This window comes from Tripterygium wilfordii, chromosome 12, assembly GCF_013401445.1.
Source record: "Tripterygium wilfordii isolate XIE 37 chromosome 12, ASM1340144v1, whole genome shotgun sequence".
Classification (NCBI taxonomy): Eukaryota; Viridiplantae; Streptophyta; class Magnoliopsida; order Celastrales; family Celastraceae; genus Tripterygium; species Tripterygium wilfordii.
Genome location: NC_052243.1, coordinates 273,223 through 297,186, shown reverse-complemented (window position 1 = coordinate 297,186; position 23,964 = coordinate 273,223). Strand labels below are relative to the sequence as shown.

General features: G+C 38.1%; 3 protein-coding genes and 2 pseudogenes across 3 annotated transcripts; all 5 read left to right on the top strand.

Moving 5' to 3' along the window:
* The first annotated feature begins 85 nt into the window (after positions 1 to 85).
* Positions 86 to 2,211, top strand: LOC120010687 (annotated as a pseudogene).
* A 597-nt stretch (positions 2,212 to 2,808) lies between these two features.
* Positions 2,809 to 4,884, top strand: LOC120010688 (annotated as a pseudogene).
* Positions 4,885 to 7,761: 2,877 nt separating this feature from the next.
* Positions 7,762 to 10,686, top strand: LOC120011181 (early nodulin-like protein 1). The gene is made up of 4 exons (XM_038862248.1): positions 7,762 to 7,939; positions 8,076 to 8,380; positions 9,220 to 9,363; positions 10,510 to 10,686. Exons 1-4 carry the CDS (start codon positions 7,762 to 7,764, stop codon positions 10,684 to 10,686), a joined length of 804 nt encoding a protein of 267 aa, XP_038718176.1.
* A 2,328-nt stretch (positions 10,687 to 13,014) lies between these two features.
* LOC120011179 lies at positions 13,015 to 18,406 on the top strand. Its single transcript, XM_038862246.1, has 6 exons — positions 13,015 to 13,195; positions 13,349 to 13,685; positions 15,063 to 15,117; positions 15,396 to 15,834; positions 16,887 to 17,011; positions 17,491 to 18,406. Exons 1-6 carry the CDS (start codon positions 13,015 to 13,017, stop codon positions 18,160 to 18,162), a joined length of 1,809 nt encoding a protein of 602 aa, XP_038718174.1. The 3' UTR covers positions 18,163 to 18,406.
* A 411-nt stretch (positions 18,407 to 18,817) lies between these two features.
* Positions 18,818 to 21,276, top strand: LOC120011160 (11-beta-hydroxysteroid dehydrogenase B-like). The gene is made up of 6 exons (XM_038862227.1): positions 18,818 to 19,000; positions 19,217 to 19,409; positions 20,073 to 20,158; positions 20,249 to 20,380; positions 20,491 to 20,655; positions 20,774 to 21,276. The coding sequence occupies exons 1-6, from the start codon at positions 18,818 to 18,820 to the stop codon at positions 21,071 to 21,073; spliced, it is 1,059 nt and encodes a 352-aa protein (XP_038718155.1). The 3' UTR covers positions 21,074 to 21,276.
* The last annotated feature ends 2,688 nt before the right edge of the window (positions 21,277 to 23,964 follow it).

Here is a 23,964-nt window from a genome sequence, read left to right as displayed (position 1 = left end):
CCCCATATACAATATCAACCACCTAAAAATAATCAATCAAATAAAGAAGGAAGCAATATTCAGCTTTTTGACTAACATGGAATGATATTGTTTGCAGAGCATGGAACAGAGTAGCTTGATAGTTGATACATTTATGTCTTTATATATTGTGTGTGTGTGTGTCAAAAGCAGTTTGGGGTGAAAGAGATGTTGAAGGTGATTTCGAAGCATAAAGATACTCACTTTTCTTTCTTGCACGACACATACTGAGGCAGGCGCCTTCTTAGTTGCAATTGCCTTGCACGATTTCAGCCAAAAAGACGAGGATATGCATCTTGCTTCATGGTTTGTTATCATCTTTGGTATCTTTATATATTACCCTTGTAGCTGCCAATGCACATATCCGGTCACTCCTCCTTTGAATTACTCTGAAAGTAGCAAAGTGACAATGGGGAATACTGTTTCTGCCCTCACTTCATGTGCAAGGAAGCAATCAACAGATGATGCAGATAAGGAAATCATGGAGGCTTTACCTATTGAGACGTCATTCAAGCTTCCATCTCCATTACCAACCTGGCCAACAGGTACTCATCTTCTCCTTTTGTTTGACCTTCAAATCTGCTTTGGTATTCCATTGATTAATTATGGTTTGTGGTTATGAAAGGTGAAGGATTTGCTATTGGAGTGATTGATTTGGGTGGTGGGTTGCAAGTATGTCAAGTTTCAACTTTCAACAAAATCTGGGTTTCCTATGAAGGAGGAGATGATGATTTGGGTGCTTCATTCTTTGAACCCTCTCAAATCCCACAAGGGTTTTTTATGCTAGGCAGTTATGGCCAACCCAACAACCAAAAACTTTTCGGATGGGTTCTTGCAGGGAAGGATTATACAAATGATGCTTCAAATGCGGCTTTGAAGAACCCAATTGATTACACTCTTGTTTGGAAGAGTGAGTCTGAAAATATCGAAAAAGATGGCAATGGCTACTTCTGGTTACCTGTGCCTCCTGATGGGTACGGCGCAGTTGGGCTAATTGTCACAAACTCCCCTGAGAAGCCTCCGTTGGACAAAGTGCAATGTGTTCGATCCGATCTCACCGACCAATGCCAGACTGATGCTTTGATTTGGGGACCATCAAGTGATGCAACCGGAACAAGTTTTTCCAGTCTTAGGCCTAGCAATAGAGGAACACAAGCTATGGGTGTCAATGTGGGCACATTTTCTTCACAAAACTCATCCTCTCTTACTTGTTTGAAGAATGTCAAGTCCAATCTTTCTCCCATGCCTAATCAATCCCAAATTCAGGCACTAATCCAGGCTTACTCACCATTGATCTACTTGCATCCTGATGAAGAATACCTCCCTTCTTCAGTGACATGGTACTTCACCAATGGAGCATTACTATACCACCAAGGAGAGGAGTCAAACCCTGTCAAAATTGAACCCACAGGCACAAACCTTCCTCAAGGTGGTTCAAATGATGGCACATACTGGCTGGACCTTCCTGTTGATGAAACAGCCAAAGAATTTGTCAAGACAGGAAATTTGCAGAGCTCCCAAGTTTACTTACATGTAAAACCAATGTTAGGAGCGACCTTCACAGACATAGCTATCTGGGTCTTCTACCCATTCAATGGACCCGCAAAGGCTAAAATAAAGTTCATTAACATTGCATTGGGGAAAATTGGCGAACACGTTGGGGACTGGGAGCATGTGACATTAAGGGTCAGCAATTTCAATGGGGAACTAAAGAGTATCTTCCTCGCTGAACACAGTGGAGGTACATGGGTGGATACTTCGCAGCTTGAGTTTCAAAGTGGTAGCAACAAGCCTGTGACATATGCATCCTTACATGGACACGCCATGTATGCAAAGCCTGGCTTGGTCTTGGAAGGCAGTGATGGAATTGGAATCAGAAATGACGCAGACAAAAGTGATATGGTCATTGATACTGGATCAAACTACTCATTGGTGGCAGCAGATTATCTGGGTTCTTCTGCAATTGTTGAGCCGCCATGGCTGAATTACTTAAGAGAATGGGGTCCAAAGCTTGATTATGATATTGCAGAGGAGATTGAGAAGATAGAGAAAGTGTTGCCTTGGATACTGAAAACTGCATTCAAGAAGTTAATAAATAGATTGCCCAATCAAGTGTTGGGTGAAGAAGGGCCTACCGGTCCCAAAGTGAAGAACAATTGGGATGGAGACGAACTTTGAGAAAACTCTCAATTTCACCATTACTTTCAAGTTTCAAGTAGTTTTTCTATTTTCACCCTTGCATGATAACGGCCCACTCCCCTCCAATTTGATTGATAATCTTTTAGGCCTAGTAAGGGGCCTTGCCCACCCGATCCCATTTGGATTAATATTTTAGAAGGCTTAAGAAAGGAGTCGGCCAACTATTTTCAATTTTTGGGGCCCAAGAAGGGGAGCTGGCCCATTCTCTCCCAATTGCACAAGATGCATGCTACGATACGGCATTCTCGTGATCTCATCTCTCAAGTCTTAACACTATTCATCTGATAGAGGAGAGAGAATTTGAGGGGTTCCACTAACCTATATAAAGGTAAACAATTTTTGTGCGCACAAGGCTCCATAGTGAGCGGGATCAAGGTTAGATAAAATGTACGCAAGTACCTTTTTTCCTTTGCAACTTAATATCCACTAACATATATATCCAAGAAAAACTCTACCAAGAAGAAAGGTATATCATGTAAATATCTACCAATATATAATAAATCTATGCACCTTCGGCAAACACAGCTTCGTGTATAAGAGAAGCAAGAAGGTTTCTTGCTTGCACCACAAATTCTTCTCAGCATTGCCTTCCACAGTTCCTGTAAGAAAAACAAAAACTATCAGAATACATATGATCCTCGTAGTTTTTGTTTAGATCTCTGGACGTATACCTCCTCGCTCTTCCATTGAAAGGTTAAGAATAATGTTCTCTTAAATACAAATGCAGGGAAGTAAACGCGAGATGTCGACAGAAATTAATGAAACCTCCTTCAGGCTTCCCTTTCCTTTACCAACTTGGCCACGTACCAGGTATACACATCCGTGTTTTCTCCTCCAAATGGATTTTCCTCAAAGCTTTCTTTGAACAAGGGATTGTTGTTTTTATTAGGTGAAGGGTTTGCCAATGGTGTGATTGATTTGGGTGGTGGATTAGAAGTATGTCAAATTTCAACTTTCCACAAAATCTGGAGCATCCATGAAGGAGGACTGGATAACAAGGGTGCTTCATTCTATGAACCCTCGCCAATCCCAGAAGGCTTTTATATCCTAGGCTGTTACAGCCAATCAAACAATAAAAAACTTTTCGGGTGGGTTCTTGCAGGGAAGGACTATGAAGAAGATGCTTCTAATGGAGCCTTAAAGAACCCTATTGATTATAATCTTGTTTGGAGCAGTGAGTCCTTTAAAATCAAAAAAGATGGCAATGGCTATTTCTGGTTACCGGTGCCTCCAGATGGGTACAGAGCAGCTGGGCTCATCATTACAAACTCGCCAGAGAAGCCTGGACTTGACAGAGTACGATGTGTTCGATCAGATCTCACCGATAAATGCCAGACTGACGCTTTGATTTGGGAGTCATCAAAGCATTCAAATTTTCAAAAAATTTACAGTCTAAGGCCTAGCAATAGAGGAACACAAGCCATGGGTGTAAATGTGGGTACATTTTCTTGCCAGAATTTATCGTCTCTGGCTTGTTTGAAGAATGTCAAGTCCAATCTCTCTTCCATGCCCAATCAATCACAAATTCAGGCGTTAATCCAGGCCTACTCCCCATTGATATACATGCATCCTGATGAAGTATACCTTCCTTCGTCAGTAAAATGGTTCTTTACCAATGGAGCACTACTATACCATAAAGGAGAGGAGTCGAGCCCTGTGAAAATTGAACCCACAGGCTCAAACCTTCCTCAAGGTTGTTTAAAAGACGACACTTATTGGCTGGACCTTCCCATTGATGAAGAAGCCGAAGAAACTGTCAAGAAAGGAGATTTGGAGAGCACCCAGATTTATCTACATGTAAAACCAATGCAGGGGGCAACCTTCACAGATATAGCTATATGGGTCTTCTACCCTTTAATGGACCTGCAAGAGCTAAACTTACATGGTTCATTGTTTCACTAGGAAAAATAGGCCAGCATGTAGGGGATTGGGAGCATTTGACATTGAGGTTAAGCAATTTCAATGGAGAGCTTGAGAGTATCTTCTTCTCTCAACACAGTGGAGGAACATGGGTGACTGCTCCTCAGCTTGAGTTTCAAACTGGTAATCCTATTGCACAATTGCAATCAACGATTTAGACCACAACCAAAGCGAAACACTAAATAGAATATGATGAGTGGTTTAGAATTTATATAGGTTGGTTAATGGTGATCGCTTCAAATAGACATTGGCCCATCATTCCATTTACTGCATTATCAAAGGGTTATTATATTATTATTTGCTGCTAATACAAGCTTATTTATATCAACAGGTAGCAACAAAGCTGTGACCTATGCATCCTTGAATGGACATGCCATGTATGCAAAGCCAGGCTTGGTTTTGCAAGGACATGTTGGAAGTGGAATAGAGATCAGTAATACTACAACAAAGAGTAAGATGGTCCTTGATACTGGGACAAGGTACTTATTGGTTGCTGCTGAGTCTCTGCAGGGTTCCTCATCAGCAGCTATTGTTGAGCCACCATGGTTGAACTACAAAAGGAAATGGGGTCCCAAGATTGATTATGCTATTGCATATGAGATTAAGATGGTGGAGAAATTGTTGTTTTTTGGGATACTGAAAACTGCCTTAAGAAAATTAGTGATTGTATTACCAAATGAAGTGTTGGGGGAAGAAGGGCCTACTGGTCCCAAAGTGAAAAAGAACTGGGATGGAGATGAACTATGACTGTGAGAGACTTTTTAAGATTTTGTGGGCTTCTTACAAAAAACCCATGAATTCTAGACCATTGCTAATATTGTGTATGTAGTACGACTTTAATGAAATGTAATTTTCAATAAACAATGAAACCGACTTTTACGATGCAGGGCTTTGTGATATTTTGTCAAACACTTTGTTAGGAATTCCACATTGGTTCGGTAAGACCCAACCATGTGATTTCTAAAACCGAGTCCACCCCCTACTAAACAATAATATCTTGAGAAATTTTATCTACACACCACAAAATACTATTTTTACACCAATTTTTGAATATGTTAAGTTTACAACAAAAAAATTATGAGTCTATACACAAAATTGTAGTGAAAAGATCAATTTACCCTTGATGTGTAAAATATTAGAAATTATATTTTTAATAATATATGACATGGATTTTATTTGGGAAAAAGTAAAAATAATGTGTAAAATGTGTCATATTCCCAATCAAAAATCAAACAAACCCTCTAAAAATTAAAAACTTATTTTAATTTAAAACCCTAAATCAAGAGGAGTAGAGGAGTCGAGGAGATGATGAAGAACGATGTTGGCGGCACCGGTCACGTGGAGCAGGAGCCAGGAGGAGGAAGAGGAAGAGGAAGAATGTGAGGAATTGGGTTAGATTTTGAGATGTTCTTGTAAAATGATAAAGGAGATGAACTAGATATGAGGTTGAACATGAGTTTGATATACTGGTTTTGGCTTCTCCTCCTCCCCCATTTATACAAACAAAAAATGAACCAACCTTGTATTTATGAGCCTTGAACTTGCAATAAGTGAATATCCCCTATATTGATTCAAATTCCAAGGAAAACAAAGAATTGATTGGGAGAAAGAATTAGGGTTTAGTAGCTGAAGCATGTGATGGAAAACAAAGAATTGCTTGCACATGCCCTCATCGTCATCGACGATCTCTGGACAATCAGATTTGATGCTGATTTCGAAAATCCTAGGCCTAGCTTTAACATAAGAGAATTTGGATTCCTTGACTTGATTTGTCCGTTTGTACCATCTTGAATATGGTGATACCCCCGATTGAACCAATCTACATATGTATCTCCTTCACCAATCAGACAGATGGAAGAAGATAAATTGGGAAAGAGCATTTTCTCAAATGCAATAGCATGTCGGATTCAATACAGTCGTCGGAGAAGATGGTTCTCCTTTTCAGATTTTGTTTAATTATTATTTTTTTATTTTATGTAACTTTAATAATCTTTAATTAAATATGTAAAAATTACTTATTTAAAATTTTTAATTTAAGGGTTAATATGTCATTGTATATAAAGATATTTATGTAAACTAAAAAAAATCAAAAAGTGATGTAAAGATAGTGTTTTTGTGGTGTGTAGATAAAATTTCCACAATATCTTTTCCTGAGTTTAGTGAGTTGGACTTTGACTCAATTTAAACCTTGGGCTCTATTGTCTAACTCCTTATATTTGGACTGGGATAGTTGTCATTAACTTATTTGGGCTTGATCCTCCTTTATTAGACCGACCACTTGAGCTTCCTATCTTAGGCTCCTATCCATCTAGCTCTTTTTATTTGTAGAGCATTATACAACATGCTGTTTTTTTTTTCATAAGCAGCACAATGTATTCAAAAAAGATATCAAGACTTGCAATAGGGCATCTTAGATGATGGCTTACAAAGAGAAACTTATTAAGTACAAGAAAATAAAGAAGCAACTAAATATCCAATCACATAGAGGAGCGGCTAGCAAACTCACAAGTATATGTAAACAATAAGTAACTATCAAAACTAACCACATAGAGAAGCAACTAACAAAACTATAACAAGTACATGAAAACAAAGACGCAACTAACAAAGCTAGTGCTGCTAGCTGAAAACGACACCATATGCCTAAACTCGCCAACTCGAGCCGTCAAATACGTGCGAATATAAATTTTCAACCTGACGACATGATAAGTTTGGTCAAAGTCTAACGCATGAAGATGTGGATCGGTTGTTTTTCAAATTAAGAGATAAGGAAAGTACAATTTAAATGGTGATAATAGCTATGTTTGACAACTGCAAGTTCTTAATTTCTTCCACCCCTTAATTAATTTCTCAAATGATCCAAAAAAGCAAACAGAGGAAACCAACTAAATTTTCAATTTAAAGACCTAGCTAAAACCAATGACCATATGAATCTCTGACCATGTAATTTGTTTTTTGCTATCATTGTTAGTTTAAAAACATTCAACTTATTATTTATTCTTACCTGTATATATATATATATATGTACAAGCAAATTCTGGCCGGGCATTCTCTCTCAATTCTGGGTCTTTGCCATAGAGGTCCAATAGTCAGGGCTAGTTGGGAGATCCTTATTTGGGCTTCATTTAACCTTATTGGGCCGATTAGCTGAGCTTCATATCTTGGGCTTATAGTTGGTCATAGTTATTATAATTAGTAATGGGCTTTATCCATCTAATGTTAGCTGTAATTGAACAAAAGGAAACTACAAATTGCGAAATTGGATGCTGGTGATAATAGCTATATTTGATGACTAATATGACTATTCTTTCCCCCCTCTAAATGTAAAATTTCACATGTTTAATGCAAATAAGTCGTTATAATCCCTAGAACAATGAACTCCTAGCTACTAGGTTTAATAGCCAAACAAGAAGAAATTAAGCCTCACGTGTTTCATAAGAGACCTAGCTAGGTAGCTAAAACCAGTTATAACCATATGAATCTCAGCCCATCAACATTCTTTGAGCTTCTTTCACTACACATTCTTCCCTATTTATACATTCAAATTCTGGGCGTTCTTAAACAAGTCTGGATCTTCAATCTCTCCCCCTTTTTTCACATACTAATTAGTTCAATTAATCAGCACTAATGGCTTTGAAGAGAGAAGCATTAGGTCTTGTTTTCATGATTTCTTTGATGGTTCTTTGTGGAGCCTGTTATGGTGCCGTTTACAGGGTCGGTGACTCTGCTGGATGGACTAATCAAGGCGGTGTCGATTACAAGTCATGGGCTTCCTCCAAGACCTTCTATGTCGGGGACATAATTGGTAATATCTCTCAGCCCAAACAAACCAATAATATTCTACTATTTGGGTTTGACCGATCACTATGAATCCACCAGCTTAATTAATGATTAATGCTATGTATATATACATAACACATATTATATGTTTGATGGTGCAGTGTTTGAATACGACAAAGGGCGGGACAATGTGGTTCTATTATCGCCGCTATCTTCCTTGTTCTGCTTCGTTTCGCATCCCATGGCGACTTACTCCACCGGCAAAGACTACGTCACCTTGTACAAGCCAGGCTTCTTTAACTTCGCTTCTGGTTTCCCAGGCCACTGCAAAAAAGGCGAAAGGCTTTATTTATTGGTCCACCCAGTGCCTTCCACGAGCCCAGTTGTTAGTCCAGCTCCAAGCCCAAATCCATTTCTGGATTGGAGTTGGATTCCTATGGTTGGAAGTCCAGCTCCAGGCCCAGATGTAATTGAGGATTGAGCTCCTGGAAACTCAGCCCAAGTGGGTGATCATGCATCTTCGTTAATTCTCTATTAATTAGAGTTTGTGCTTTCTATTTTCGGTTTTACCTAAACGCTCTTCTTAAGCTTTTTCTTACGGATACGGTTACTATATGGTGTGATTGCTATAAATAAGGGCTTTGAATAAAAAGTGAGCTATGAATGAATTGTAATGATTCATTGAAATAAAACTTTAAATTGCCCAGTTTGTTTATTGTAAATCATGTGAACATTCAATAAAATGAAATTGAGTTACAACTTAGAGACTAATTAAATAATATTCAGCATATGTAAGTCAATATTTAGAACAAATTGAGCTGTGTAGCCATTGATTGGAACCAGACAACAGAGATATCAATAAAACAACAACAAAAAAAAAAAACTTTAAAACCTAAAACGACACCATACAATGTTAAACTAGGGTTTTTCCACCTAACGACATAATAAATTGATTCAAAGTCCATTCGTATTGACCCATAGAGATATATCACTAAACTATCAATCAAGTGGTTACACTCAAACATATGTATGTGTAAACAAGTATAAGGTGACGATAACATTATAAATTATTTTCTCAAGTTCGCTAATTCACACAACTCATTAGTCATGTTTTGAGAGTCTTGAAAAGTGAAACAACAAGCAAGTCTCATTGATTTGGGCTTCACTTGTTCAAAAGATAACAATCTTGTAACTTATTACGGACGTCCGCACCTAAGCACTATCGTATATAGATACACATAGTAATCGTATATATATGGTCTCTTTTGATTCAATTGATTGTGCATCTAAAGTTTTTGAATACAGCCAACAGTAACACAATGTGATGGAAATCAAATGATCAACTTCTATGATTTCCCCTTCTGCAACACATATTCTCCTGTGGTCATTTACTCCGGCGGCAGTCACTCCATCACTCTCAACAGGCCGGCGACTTCTACTTCATCTGTGGTTTGCTGGGCCACCCCGAACCTTCAATGGGCCCAATTGGAAGTCCAACTCCACCTCTAAGCCCAGGACCAAGTTCAGGCCTAAGTAGTGCTTCTAGCCCGTTTTAAGAGCGGATTATTGGGCCTTCTTTGCTGTTGGGCTTTGGGTTGCTATATTTAATTACCAGATCAATTTTCTAGTCATTGTTACGAAGAATAATAATAATAGTAGTAGTTATGTGAATAAATTGTAAATATTCACGAATATTAATGGGCATGTATATCTGGATTTTCACCATTTTTTTTTATGTAATTGCTCAAATTTCTCTTTATTTTTCCTAATATATACAGGTATTTTTAATATAAAAAATATCGCACAAATATTGTGGAGTTTACAACCCAATTATAATTTCTCACAAAGCAATTAATTTCTTGAGACAAAGCTGGCAAACTATGAAGACACCGATCATAATCAGAAGCCAAATCTTTATAATCAAACTCTTATGACAAGTAGAAATTCAAGTCAAATTAATCATTGAGCACACCATTTAGATTACTAAGTATAGATTAACAAATTAAGCATCATGAAAATATACAATTGTATCTTCTCATTGATTCCTAGTTAGTTTTCTTTGATCATACATTCATACTTGTTTTTTTTTTTTTTTAACCGAAAACGACATCATAAAAATTTATCCTTTCAACATCAAAAATGAGAGTTTGTGTTAGGAATAGTTTTAGATTGGTGGTCGACGGGAATAGAGTCAATTTCTTGCATATTGATTACAGAGTTGGAGTGGAACACAACTGGTTCCATATAATAACACAGTATAAATATAAATGATCAGGACACACAAGAAACTACAAATTTTATGGTGGAAATAGCTATGCTTGATGATTAATTATCAATTCTTTCTTATTTTCTGCCCTTATTGTCACACATGATTAATGCCTTAGTCTAAGAATACCCAGAACAAATAATTTATTGTTATGGGTATAAGAGCCCAAAAATTAAGATCACATGTTTCATTATACCTATCATCATATGAATCTCAGCCATTGTAATTTGTTTTTAGTAAAACCTATATATGTACACACACAAAAGTTATCTAGGTCATTTTCTTTTCGTTTCTCTTGTGTTTAAAATCTCTCACGTATGGCTTTGAAGAGAGGAGCTGTTCTTCTGTCTCTCATGGTTTCTCTTATGGCCCTTTGTGGTTCCTGTTATGGTGGTATTGTTTACAAGGTCGGGGAATCCGCTGGGTGGTCTAGCGCTGGCTTTTTTGATTACAAGACCTGGTCCTCTACTAAGACCTTCCACGTCGGGGACACTATTGGTACATGATTTTTTTTACACTATTGATTTATAAATATATCAGTATTTTTTTGTGTCAATTATCTCAAATGTTGAGAAGGACGTACACGATTCCATATGGATCATGTGCAACCCATGAATTTACATGGATCAATTTTAGCATTTGAGGTAACTGGGACAAAAAAAAAAAAAAGAGACTCAAATCATTAGCATTTTCGATTTATAAATTAATACAAATTATAAATATATGTATATATATTGTGATATACGGGACTCTGAGCAGTTTTTGAATACGACAAAGAAAAACACAATGTGATCGAGTTGAGGCATAAAGAATACCACTTCTGCAACACGACATCTCCGGTGGCCATTTACTCCAGCGGCAACGACTCCATCACCATCAAATTTCCCGGCCACTACTACTTCGCTTGTGGTTTTGTGGGCCACTGCAAAGCGGGCCTAAAGGCAGATTTTAGGGTCCTTCCAACTTCTCAAAGCTCGGGTGAAAGCCCACCCAATCCAAGTGCTCCCAGTCCACCACCACCACCATCATCACCGCCGCCACCAGCAACACTACCACCGCCGCCGCCACCGCCACCACCATCAGCATCGCCACCACCACCAACACAGCCACCGCCACTGCCACCACCCTCAGCATCACCCCCACCGCCGCCACCATCAACATCACCACCACGGCCACCTTCAAGCAGTTCAAGCCTACTGCATAAGAGTGCTGCTTTCTCCACTCTCTCCACCGCACTGGGATCATTGAGCTTGTTTGTTCTGGGATTTTGGGTTGCATATTTTGATTATTAGGAACAAATCTGTTTTGTTATTCATATAAGCGAGTACAAATATGTTTGGGAGAGCTTTATTAATTAGTATGGTGGGTAAGGGCTTGAAATACTACGCACTTGTTCAATTTTCTTTTGTATCATTTTTGAATTTTGATGATTGAACTTAAATTAAACAATCAAATCCTGTAATTCACCTGTAGTTTGACTAGCAAGTATTTAACGAAAGTATCTGTTTGGTGATGTTTGAATTAATCACTTGGGTGATAGTCTAGGGGTAAGTTTCTCTATCGAAACGTATGAGTTCAGAAAGTCCTGAATTTCGATTTCCATTGGAAGCAATATTCTTGTGATCACGCGTTGAGTTTTGGCTCAATCAATATAAGATTTCTTTAAAGAATTGTATAGTCCAAGTTTATCCAATTTACATAACGCAATGGAGTGACATATAAGCAAAGTCTAAATATCTATCATAGAATAAACACGTTTTATGAACCTAAGTATTGCAAAGACAACCCATGAAAATAAATCAATGTTGGCCTGTATATTAGAGAGGACAATATTTATTGATGTGTTTGTGTTAGATTTCTAATAGTATGCATCACCTTAATTAACGAAACCTCTCAGCCCAAATAGAACATTCCAATTGGCTTCTCTCCGCCGAATAAAAGCATAAGCATAAGAACAAGTCCAAGTGGTCATAATACTGCAGCTCCTGTGGAAGTGTGGATATAGCACCAAGCCTGGCTCAAAAGACTGCTCCTTCCTCCCTTTGCTAATTATTCTCGTCATTTTGGTTATGCTTAGGGTTACTACTTACCACAAGCATTTTATTTTTGTGATTATTAATGAAAACATAACCTACAATAAGAAAATTTGATTTTTTTTTATTTTTATAAAATAAATTGTGGATTATTGAGTACGAAAACTTACTCCTGCTCCTTATGAATCAATGTTTATATATCAGAGTTGCGAATGGATAAATATAATTGTTTAAATTAAGTCCGATATTTTATTTATACAAATCATGGTTCAATTTTCTCTCGAGACAAATTTAGTGACGGATCCATAATTTGAGCTCATTGGGGGAGGTCAATTGATGAAGTGTGATTTGCGAGTTAGTATGAAAGTTATATGGATTAAGAATAATTAATGCGGATTCTCACCGTAAGAAAAGAAAAAAGAAATTGGAAATAAAACTTATTTCCATAATGCTACAAGAGATAGAAAAGCAACAAAATTAGTGATGTTATTGAGAAATTACAGCTATCAACATAGGGCGGCAAACAACACAGTACACACACATTGTGGAAACCTTCACTTTTATAATCAGCCTACATCCTCCCCCCCTGCCCTGTTTTTCTCCTGATTAATTCCAATATTTTGTAAAGATAAACCGGAACAATGAACTCCTAGCTAGCTTAAAGAAAAAAAGTCACATTTTCCACAAGACAAAAACCAATTACAACATGACTATATCAGACCATCTATCATTCACCCCTAATACTAGTTAATTATAATACTTCTTCCCTTTCTCTTTGGGTTTTTTCTGTAAGCATTGTTAATGGCTTTCAACATTAATGGAGTAGTTCTGGTGTTCATGGTTTCTCTCATGAGTACTATTTGTGGCCTCTCTTATGGTGTTGTGTACAAAGTTGGTGACTCTGAGGGCTGGAGTTACACCCCCAGCGTTGATTACAAGCAGTGGGCCTCCACCAAGAGCTTCCACGTCGGTGACGTTATCGGTAAGTACAAGATCCGTTTTCTGTTTTTCATTTTTAGAAAACAAAAAAAAAAAAATCATCCTTTTTTCTGTTTTGATCTTCTTTTCTTAGCGTCTTTTCTAAATGTACAACCAAATGTGTTTTCGGAGTTTCTTTTTTTTTTTTTTTATGCAGTTTTCGAATACGAAAAGGAGTATCATAATGTGTTGGAAGTGAGGCACCATGATTTCCGGACCTGCAACATAGCATCTCCGGTGGTGACTTACTCCAGCGGCAATGACTCCATAACACTAAAAATGCCAGGTCACTACTTCTACACCTGTGGGTTTCCTGGCCATTGCCAAGTGGGCCAAAAGGTTGATTTTAGGGTCCTTCCACAAGTTGGAGGCCAAAGCCCAATTACTCCTAGCCCACCTCTTTCTGGATTACAGCCACCACCATCATCAGGCCCTCCGAATAAGTGTGCTGCTTCGTCTACTGTTTATGCTTCGTCGTTCGGGCCGTGGGCCTTGTTTGTTCTTGGGCTTTGGGTTTCTATCTTTGGTTACCAGAGAAATTTTCTTTAGCTGTTTTCGTGTAGCGACTAGGGAGGAGGGTATGGAATTTGAATGTGTTGGGAGAGAGTTGATAATAAATGAGTTATGGGCTGCTAATCTATGTAATTTGTACTTTATTGATTTGGTTAGTGTGCGCTTTAATTTCAAGTTTCAATCAAACTCAAAACAATTTGTAAATGTATTGTCTACTTTGGACCTCAAAACAACTTGTAAATGTATTATCTGCTTTAGACCTCAAGACCTACAATTAAGAGATGTTAAATCTCAACTTACAAAATATTTTGATTCCCCTCGATTTTTCAGTGTGTCAAAAACTTATATGAAGGGTCCTTGTCAAAAGAAGCACACACATAAAGGGAGAACAATTCATCTCCTTTACACTCATACCGTCATACCAAACCCAACATAAAAAATAAAAAATAAAAACCAACCTGTTGGCAGGTATTTGCATAAAGCAAATAAAAAAGAAGAAGATCTAGACCAAATTCGAACCCCCATCATAATGTATATGTCAACAAAAAAGCATTCTCCCAACTTCAAACCAATAAGAACGGTAACGGTATATCACGGACTCACCATTTCAAGAAGGATGAACACTATGTTTTTAACTAAGTGCATCTCATTAATCATTTAAAAATAAACTAGAGTGTGATATACTTGATTAAAAATGGAGTGCATATACATATATGTCAGGTGCCAACCTAGCTGGTTCCCATTTGTGTATTTCTATCTAGTGATCAACGGTTCGAACCTTGTGGGTAGCATTTGTATATGCATTTATGTGTGTGAGTTGCATGTGTGTGTGAATTTGAGGGATACATGTGTGTGTTTTTCTATTGTCAGATAAAAAAAAAAATGGAGTGCATATAATGCTAATCTTTCTCGAATTACGAACAAGTACAATCAAGATCCCAACTCGCTAGCCCCAGAGATCCAAGTGATCTAGCTTAGAGAAACGAAGAAGGGAGGTTAGAGAAGTGTGCAAATCGGAGAGAAGGGGGGTTAGAGAAGTGTGCAAATCGGAGAGGAGATGCTTTGCACTTGCAGTTAAAAAGCACAAAATTACGGAACTACCACTGTTAGACTTGGACACGCCAGAACTTGGGATCTATTGAAGGATCTGGATTTTGGAGGGTGTTTTGTAACGGACGGTCGATAGAGATTTGATCGATGGATAGTTTGATGAGAGTGTGACGTGGCTATCTCGCTGGCATCAAACCGGTAAGAGCACATGCAATGGTTTAGCATTGTTTGGGACAACAAAACATCTTGGGACATGTGCATATATGATGTGGCAAAGAATGCAAATGTTTTATCTACAATGGTTTTAGGTCTAATAGCTTCACTTGTGCCCATTTCTTGATGCATTCAACGCATGTGGGCCAGGTTTGCTCTAAAAGCAAACCAGCATGGGGGCAATCCAAACACTATTCTCCCATGCTTGGCCCATCAAATTTGAACCAAGAAAAATCTATTATTGTAGTGTAAATTGAGTCCATGGCCCAACAAATTGTTAATCTCTAGGATCTATGGGCCAATAAAACATGCCCATTGCATGTGCTCTTAGGCATGACCGCATGACATGCTGGTATCTTGGATCCATGGGTTTGTGCTTTTCTCTTTCGGCTTCGGCATATCCCCATGGGCTTGTTCTTTCTTTCTAGCATATTTGGACCCATGGGCTTTTGCCATTAAAAGAGCCCTTTTCATTTCCATCTCCTATTTGTTTGACATCCGTTACGATCTCCAGTCACTCTCTCTCCCCTCGTTCAGGTTTTATCATCGTTTTTAACGTACTTTATCGAGTGCCAAAAGAACTTTTCCCGGGAAACAATCAGGTACTGGAAGAGGGGGCTGGAGAGATGATGGATCCGTGGACCATGCATGTCAAGAGCGCAACAACGAAAACTCCAAGCTCCTTCTGGCTGAGAAATTCGATTTGCGCAAAAACAGTTTCGGGGTCGGGGAGTTTGGGAAGACTTGGCGTGTTTGAGATCGGGGTGTCGAGGCGCAGCTGGCTTTACTCTTCTGGGAGTCATTCTTTGGTCGTCAAAGCTATGGCCAAGAAGAATAATGGGAATTCTTCCTCCTCTTCTTCCCCTGGTTAGTTCTTAGGTGATAACTTTGATTTTCTATTTTGTGATGCAATTGGTGGGAAATTTCGAATTTTGTTGAATTTTCAGCTCAGTGTTTGCAAATTTATAGCTTTGATTGTTCAATTTTATTTGGTGAGTTGATTTTGACTATTCTGCGCTCTTTTTTACTGAGAAAGCGAGGGGAAAAAAGGAAAGGGAAAGCTCAGTCCCCCCCCCCCCCCCCCCGTGATTTCTTAGTGTCACGCTCTTTAATATTTTTTTATGTCACTTTTGACCTTTTTCCTTGAGAATGTTGTGCGATTCTTGTCATGGCAATCTTAAAATTTTGAATTAGGTCTTCTTCCAAATGCATCTGATAAACTGATTAATTGATCAGGAAAGTGATTAAGTAGCTTATAATGTGATTGAGGAGATCCTCAAGAGAAAAACTGATTAATTGAATCAATATGCTCCTTATGATAGCAGTAAAGTCCTTGAACACACATTATATCACCTACACCCATTGTTCGGCTTTAGTTTGGGTTTTCAATTTGAGATCTGATATAACTTAGGCTTCTTGATGAATGGAGTGAGGGTACTCAAGTATCTAAACTGATGCATGGTTGCCACCTGGGTGCTTCTTGGTTCATTTTGTTTTACATGCCTACCATTTGGCCAGGAGCTAGTCAATTCCTTTATAGCATAATCCTGAGCACTTAGCTGCAAATTGACTTGAAATGATGCAATTTAAAGAGACAATATCCAACAGATCGTCTTATTTATTACCCCTTATGGTTTGTGTTGGTATAATGAGTTGAGAGAGCTTGAAAATTTCTTAAATATGACCGATGAAGATATTCACACTTATCCTTCGAAATATTTGAGATGATCCATGTTTTCGGTAGAAAAAGTTGCAATATATTCTCTGTTGAAGATACAATAGAGTACATTGTTGAAGATAAAAGTTGCAAACAACAAAGCATATGATGTCATGTTCTGTACTGTCATCTATTTATTAGCTGTTTAAGCTGTCATTTTTTTCTCAAACTTTGAGTTAACTCGATAATATTGTAACTGCAGGAAATAGTGATAGTGGAAGGAATTCTTCTGAGGGCAATAAATCTAATGACCCTGCGTCCCCCAAGTCCCATCATATAAGTCTGGACTGGAGAGAATTCAGAGCAAATTTATTTGCTCAGGAGAAGGTGATATGTTTCTCTCTTGAATGGTTGACTTGCTCTCCCCCCCCCCTTTTTTTGTCATTAAACATATTACTGTCAGGATGATTGATTCTTAATTAACTTTGCAGTAGGGCTTTCCCTTCTCTAATCGTTATCATCTATAATTTTAAATTTTCTATGCAGTTTCCTTTTCGTATTCTGTGACCTTTGTAGCATATCCGATACCTAATGGATTTGTTTTCATTAGCTTTAGTCCTGCCCTAGATTTTGTTGGTCACAACTCCAATAGTCTAGGTGGAATGTAGGAATATTGATTCAGTAATCAAATTAAGGTTACTTTTATTGAAATTGTTTTCCTTATGACAGCATTATGTACTGGCCACTGGGTGGTACGATGAAAAGGCTCGCCACATTCTTATGGAACAAATTTGACTATTAGCTTAGTGAGAATTTGAAACCTCTTCGGAAACACTCTTCTAAATTTACTTGAACAATTTTGACAGGCTGAAAAGGTGGAGCCTAATGCTTATGACAAAGGTGGCATACCAGAGTCTAAACCTATCGGCCTGAAATGGGCCCACCCTATTCCAGTACCTGAGACTGGTTGTGTACTTGTTGCCACAGAAAAGCTTGATTTAATTGACACATTTGAAAGGACTGTTGTTCTCCTCCTCAGGTCCGGGACTATACATCCACAAGAGGGGCCATTTGGAGTTATCATCAACAAACCACTTCACAAGAAGATTAAACACATGAGCCCCACTAATAACGAATTGGCAACCACTTTTGCTGATTGTTCTGTGCATTTTGGTGGACCTCTTAATTCAAGTATGTTCTTGTTACGAGCACGGGAAAAGTGTAAGCTTCCTGGCATTGAAGATGTGATACCTGGCCTTTGTTTTGGTGCTCGAAACAGTTTGGATGAAGCTGCAAGATTGGTGCAGAAGGGGTTGCTAAAGCCTCAGGATTTCAGATTTTTTTACGGTTATGCTGGATGGCAGCTAGATCAGTTGAGAGAGGAGATTGAATCTGATTTTTGGCATGTGGCTGCATGTAGCTCAAATTTAATTTGTGGGGATTCTTCCGACTCATCTGAGAATCTGTGGAAAGAAATTTTGCAGCTAATGGGCGGGCATTATTCAGAGTTGAGCAGGAAGCCTAAGCAAGAAATGTAGGTATTATCAACCCAAGGGGTTTGTATGAATTATAAAGTCTTTGAAATTGAAGCAAGTCATGTAACCAGGATGTTTATGAAAGATAAATGTACATAAAAGTACTGACAAATGTAGTCAGTAGATCTCCCAGTCTTCCTTTTTTCTTTTTCTTTTTTTGTCCTCTCAGAGTCACGTATCTTGTTAATAATACTCCTTGTATCTGACTGAAGAATGTTATCCTCACTTTAAATCCTTTTACTCTCCACTTAAATTTTTCTTTCACTGGAAGTTCTGAAGTATTATGGCTAAAGTACACAATATGACAGCGGAAATATCTGTATTTAAAGCTTTTTAGTTACAGTGAATTATGTAGAAAGCACACTGTTTGTGTGCATATACATAACTCCCTGTCCACAAGCACCTGACCAAAAAGAAAATGCGTTAATTACAAAACCACAGGAAAAAAAACCCAAAAGAGACAAACCCAAATCCGCCCTCCATTCGTCACTACACCACCTCTGCACCATCCACGCGTTTTCATAGCTTTGATTGCATGCAATCATGCTGTTGATTATCCAGCACTATACGTCAAAACCCACACACTCTCTCTTCTTATCTCCTCCTCCTTTTCTTCTCTCCTCTGTTTCACTCCGTTTCAAACACACACAGGAAAAAGATGGATTTGATGAACTCCTTGTTGAACTTGGTGGTGCCTCCGGCAAGCATGGTGATGATGGCCTGTGCCTGGCCTGGCTTGACTTTTATCAGGACTTGTGAGTGGATCTACGGTTACTTCAACACTGAGAATATGGAAGATAAGGTTGTGATCATCACCGGTGCTTCCTCTGGCATAGGAGAGGTAATTTTAAAAAAAAAAAACACGTAATTTCCCGTTAATTGTTTCTTTTTTTGTGTTATTTTATCAAATATTTGTGAATCAATCATACCCTTTAAATATTAATTCAGTCCAAGCATTGGGTAATTTAGTTGTCAAATTACAAGAATGTGGAGGAGAAATGTCAAAGTTGAGAAAAAAAAGAGATTGATATAGAGTTTCTGTTGTCTGTGAGTGTAGCAAATTGCATACGAATATGCAAAGAGGAAAGCAAAACTTGTATTGGTTGCAAGGAGAGATCAGAGACTTCGAGTGATCAGCGAGAATGCGAGACTTATGGGTGCAAATCATGTCATGATAGTGGCCGCAGATGTGGTCAAGGAAGATGATTGCCGGAGATTTGTTACCGAAACCATAAACTACTATGGTTCTGGTATGTCTGACTCAATTATTAAGTACATTTTTATTGGTTCTTTATTAATTTTAAGACATGCTGTATCAGAAATCTCAGTCTGTTTGTTATTTTAAGTATGTTTTCCGTTTTGAGTTTACTGGTTCACATCTTTCTCATAATTCATGGATATTTGTTATTTGTTATTTTAAGTATGTTTTCCGTCTTGACATGGTGCACTGATAAGGTTGATCTGTTTCATTGAAAACCACATCTTTCTCGTAATTCATGGATATTGGATAGTGATATCAATTGCAAGATTAAAAGATTTAGACTTGATTTTGGTCTAGTGGTGATTACGTATTTGATGTTATGATTCTATACTGCTTATTGACTTTGTTGATCAACACTATCAATTTTATTGATCAATGCATACGAAAAATCTTTTGGGATTAAGATTTGATGATGCTGATGATGAATGAATGCATACAAAAACTTAATCACCAATGACGATATCCAAAACTTCAAGTGCTGCAACGTAGTATCATACCAATCTCTGCTTCCTCGTGAGCAAACGTATATAACAGGGTTTATGGTTTTTCATTCTTCAGTAAGATGCCCAGATGTCATGAAATATGATTGAACTAAGCTAACTTTTTGGATCAACATAAAAGTCACTTTTTTTTTTTGCCTCCGTTTCTGTAGTGGATCATCTCGTGCTGACGACAAGTTTGGGGCACACGTTCTACTTCGAAGAAGTGACGGACACCTCTGTGTTTCCTCATATTTTGGTAGGTCTATTGCTTTTTGTGAATACCTGCTGCTGCGACAGACGATATTCAGGACATTTCATGCGACACTGATTTGTTTTTGATATCCAGGATATAAATTTTTGGGGAAATGTCTATCCAACGCTGGCCGCTCTTCCATATTTGCATCAGAGCAACGGTCGAATCATTGTTAATGCCTCAGTCGAGAACTGGTTACCTCTGCCGAGGATGAGCTTATATGCTGTGAGTATATATTTGACTTACTTCTTTTTTCTCTTTTATTTCTCTTGTAAGTTAAGAAGAATTATTCATGGTAATGAGTGATCTGTTTATCGAACAAATTTATTGCATAGTCTGCAAAAGCGGCTCTAATAAATTTTTTCGAGTCACTGAGATTTGAGCTGAGTGATGAGGTGGGAATAACAATTGCAACGCACGGTTGGGTTGGAATGGAAATGACTAGAGGCAGGCTCATGCTTGAGGAGGGGGCAGAGATGCAATGGAAAGAAGAAAGGGAAGTAAGATTCCGTACACTGAATTGTTTATATTTGTACAGGAATTATATGCATATGTATCTCAATCTCATGTGATATTGCTCGGTCCTCTAGTAATACAAGCTCGGTTGGGATAACGTAGGTACATGTGAGCGGTGGACCAGTGGAGGACTATGCCAGGATGATTGTCACGGGAGCTTGCCGTGGAGAGGCATATGTAAGGTTTTCGAGCTGGCATGATATATTCCTCCTCTACAGGACCTTTGCACCGAACCTTCTGAACTGGACACTTCGGTTACTGATTGCACAAAATGGTACAAGAAGAACATCTTTGGTCGGCACGGGAAGGCCTCTCTTGGAGGGTGCCTCTCCTACGAAACTCCTTGTAAGTCCTGCTTCCCCATACAGTCCCCAGCACTCGCAGCAACAGAAAATGGAATGAAGAAACCATGCCGTTTAACGTTTATTGTCTATTCGTGCACTACACTTTGAGGGATTTTTTTTTTGGGTGTGTTTTTGGCTTGTGATGAGGTTGAGAATAAGTGGAAACCTGTTTGTGCACAATATGAAAATTTTTCTTTTGGATGGCCGAGTACCACTCAGCTGTACTAAGCATATCTAAGCACCTGTCTGTTGGTCAAGCCATTTACGTGTGTTATGGTGCGTTAGTCCAGGTGCAGTCGTCTTTTCAAAATTCACCATACCTAGTAAAACTATCCGTATCTAATACCGATACTACTTTCTATTATTTGGTCAAAATCTGGTATATATATTAGTGTATAAATCGCTCGTCGATGGGATATATATATATTATAGCTTCATATCCGATAGAGTCAACAAATTCATTAAAGGGTCTGAGCCAACACTCCACTTGCTCTTGCGAAGAAAATCTTGGATTAAATGTTGCTTTTACGTTTAGACTACTTAGACGTTGGACCTAGTCCTAATTTCTAATACTGGATTCAATTAAGCCATACCTTATTAACCACATTGTCAAACTATCATGTTCACGAGTTTTTTTTTTTTTTTTTTTGCTAAAATATAGTAAATACTATATAATTAAGGTGTCAAGTGATGTAGCACCCAGTTTGAGTGAGTTGGCTCACAAGCCTTTGCAATATCAAGTTTGATGGTGCTGGACGAGTTATCGAGTGGTGATAAGACTAAATCTCTTGTTCTCACATTACTTAGGAGAAGATGTGAAGTATAAAATATAATAGGTTAAATTTTCAAACTAGTAACAAAAGTTTTTCATGTATTCAAACTAATATGGGATGATGTTGGGTTTAAGAAGGCAAAGTCGTGCATATTAATATGGGTTGACCCAAAGCGATCAAAATGTTAATAATGGAAAAGGGTGGACCGTTATTATTGACCTTATTGATATCCTCAAATTATGGAACCTTTGTTCCATAATTTGCTCCTCAAATTATGGAACAAATTATGTAACCTTTGTCCCACAATTTGCTCCTCAAATTATGGAACCTTTGTTCCATAAATTGCTCCTCAAATTATGGAACATTTGTCTTAGGGTGTAATGTTTGATCCCTATATATATGAGATTGTAATTGTAATGTTTCATCAATATACATACACACCAAATATTGCCTCTATTCTCTACAATTGCTTCTATTTTTTCTACATGGTATCGAAGCAGGTTTATTGTCTTGTTTAAGTTCTTGTTTGCTCAACAATTATGGCAAACGACGATTCTATCTTCTCTGGCGCAAAGTCGTATTCTACAGGTGCTTCAAGTGCTCCTGAGTTAGAGTCCAATCCAAATCAACGGTTGTGCTCTGTGCTTCTTAATGAGTTTAATTATCTTCCATGGTCCAGATCTATTACACTGACTCTTGGTGGAAGATCTAAACTCGATTTTATTGATGAAAAGATTCCTACTCCTGATGAAAAATCTCCAGATTATGGAGCATGGTTATCAAAAGACCAATTGGTGCGGTCATGGATTCTTAATTCCATGGATTCTTCTCTTGCAGAGATCTTTAGTTACTCAGAGTCTGCTTCTATCTTGTGGTCGGCAATTCGTGATATGTATGGCCAACAAAATAATTCTGCCAGAATTTTTGAACTTCAGCGAGATATTGTGAATCTTCAACAAGCCGGAAAACCTTTTGTTCAATTGCTTAGCTGTCTTAAAAAGATGTGGAACGAACTTGAGTTGTATCGTCCTCACACAGTTGATGCCACGATTCTTCGCAATCGTGTAATGGAGGACAAAATATTTCAGTTGTTAGCAAGTCTTGGACCTGAATATGAAGATCTCCGCAGCCGAGTTCTCATGTCTCCAGAACTTCCATCGCTTGCTTCTGTCATCTCCATGATTCAGAGAGAAGAATTAAGAAGGAAAGTCATGAATGTGGAAGCAAGGCCTAACCTTTCCGAGTCTCGTGCTTATGCATCATACAAAGGCAAGCGACCGGATTTAAAATGCCAACATTGTCATCATCTGGGACATCTAGTTGAATGGTGTTGGGTTCTCCATCCAAAATTGAAACCAAAGTTTGCTAAGGATAAGGGACTTTCTAAACCAAGAGTCCATGTTGCAAAAACATTACATGGAGATATGGTAAATTACACCTCAAATCCAATTTCTCTTATAAATGAATTTGCAACCTATCTTCAGGAGAAGGGAGGACATGGAGTTTCTGGTACAGAACACTCTAATTTCACAGCTCTTCTTGGTAAGTTTGCTGGGTTCTTAGCAGACTCGGGACATCAATTCAATGACAACTTTAAAGGTATTTTCAGTGCACTCTCTACTGCTATAGAATTTAATATTGTGCATGATTTTTGGATTGTTGATTCTGGTGCCACCCATCATATGACAAATAAATTAACAAATTTGTCTGACTTCAAAAAATTTTCTACTCCACCTCATGTGTCAATTGCCAATGGAAAAGGTGTTCCTGTTCTTGGTGAAGGTAAACTTAAATTGTTATCTAAAGATGTGACTTCAATAGCTTTATATGTTCCATCCTTTCCAGTCAAGTTACTTTCGGTTAGCAAACTCACTTTGGATTTAAATTGTTGTGCTATATTTCTTCCTCATTCGGTACTTTTTCAGGACCTTGTCACCAAGAAGATCATTGGTAGAGGTTTTTTTTCTGAAAGGCCTCTACTACATCTCCGGAAATTTTCAACCTAGCAAAAGTACTCAAGTCTCATTTTTTCCTTCTTCCTCGGCAGATCATGTTCTCTGGCATCAACGTTTAGCACATCCTTCAGATAATATTCTCACTAAATTGTTGCCAAATGTTGATACCAATCATTTTTCTTGTGATATTTGCCATTTGTCAAAATCTACTAGATTACCTT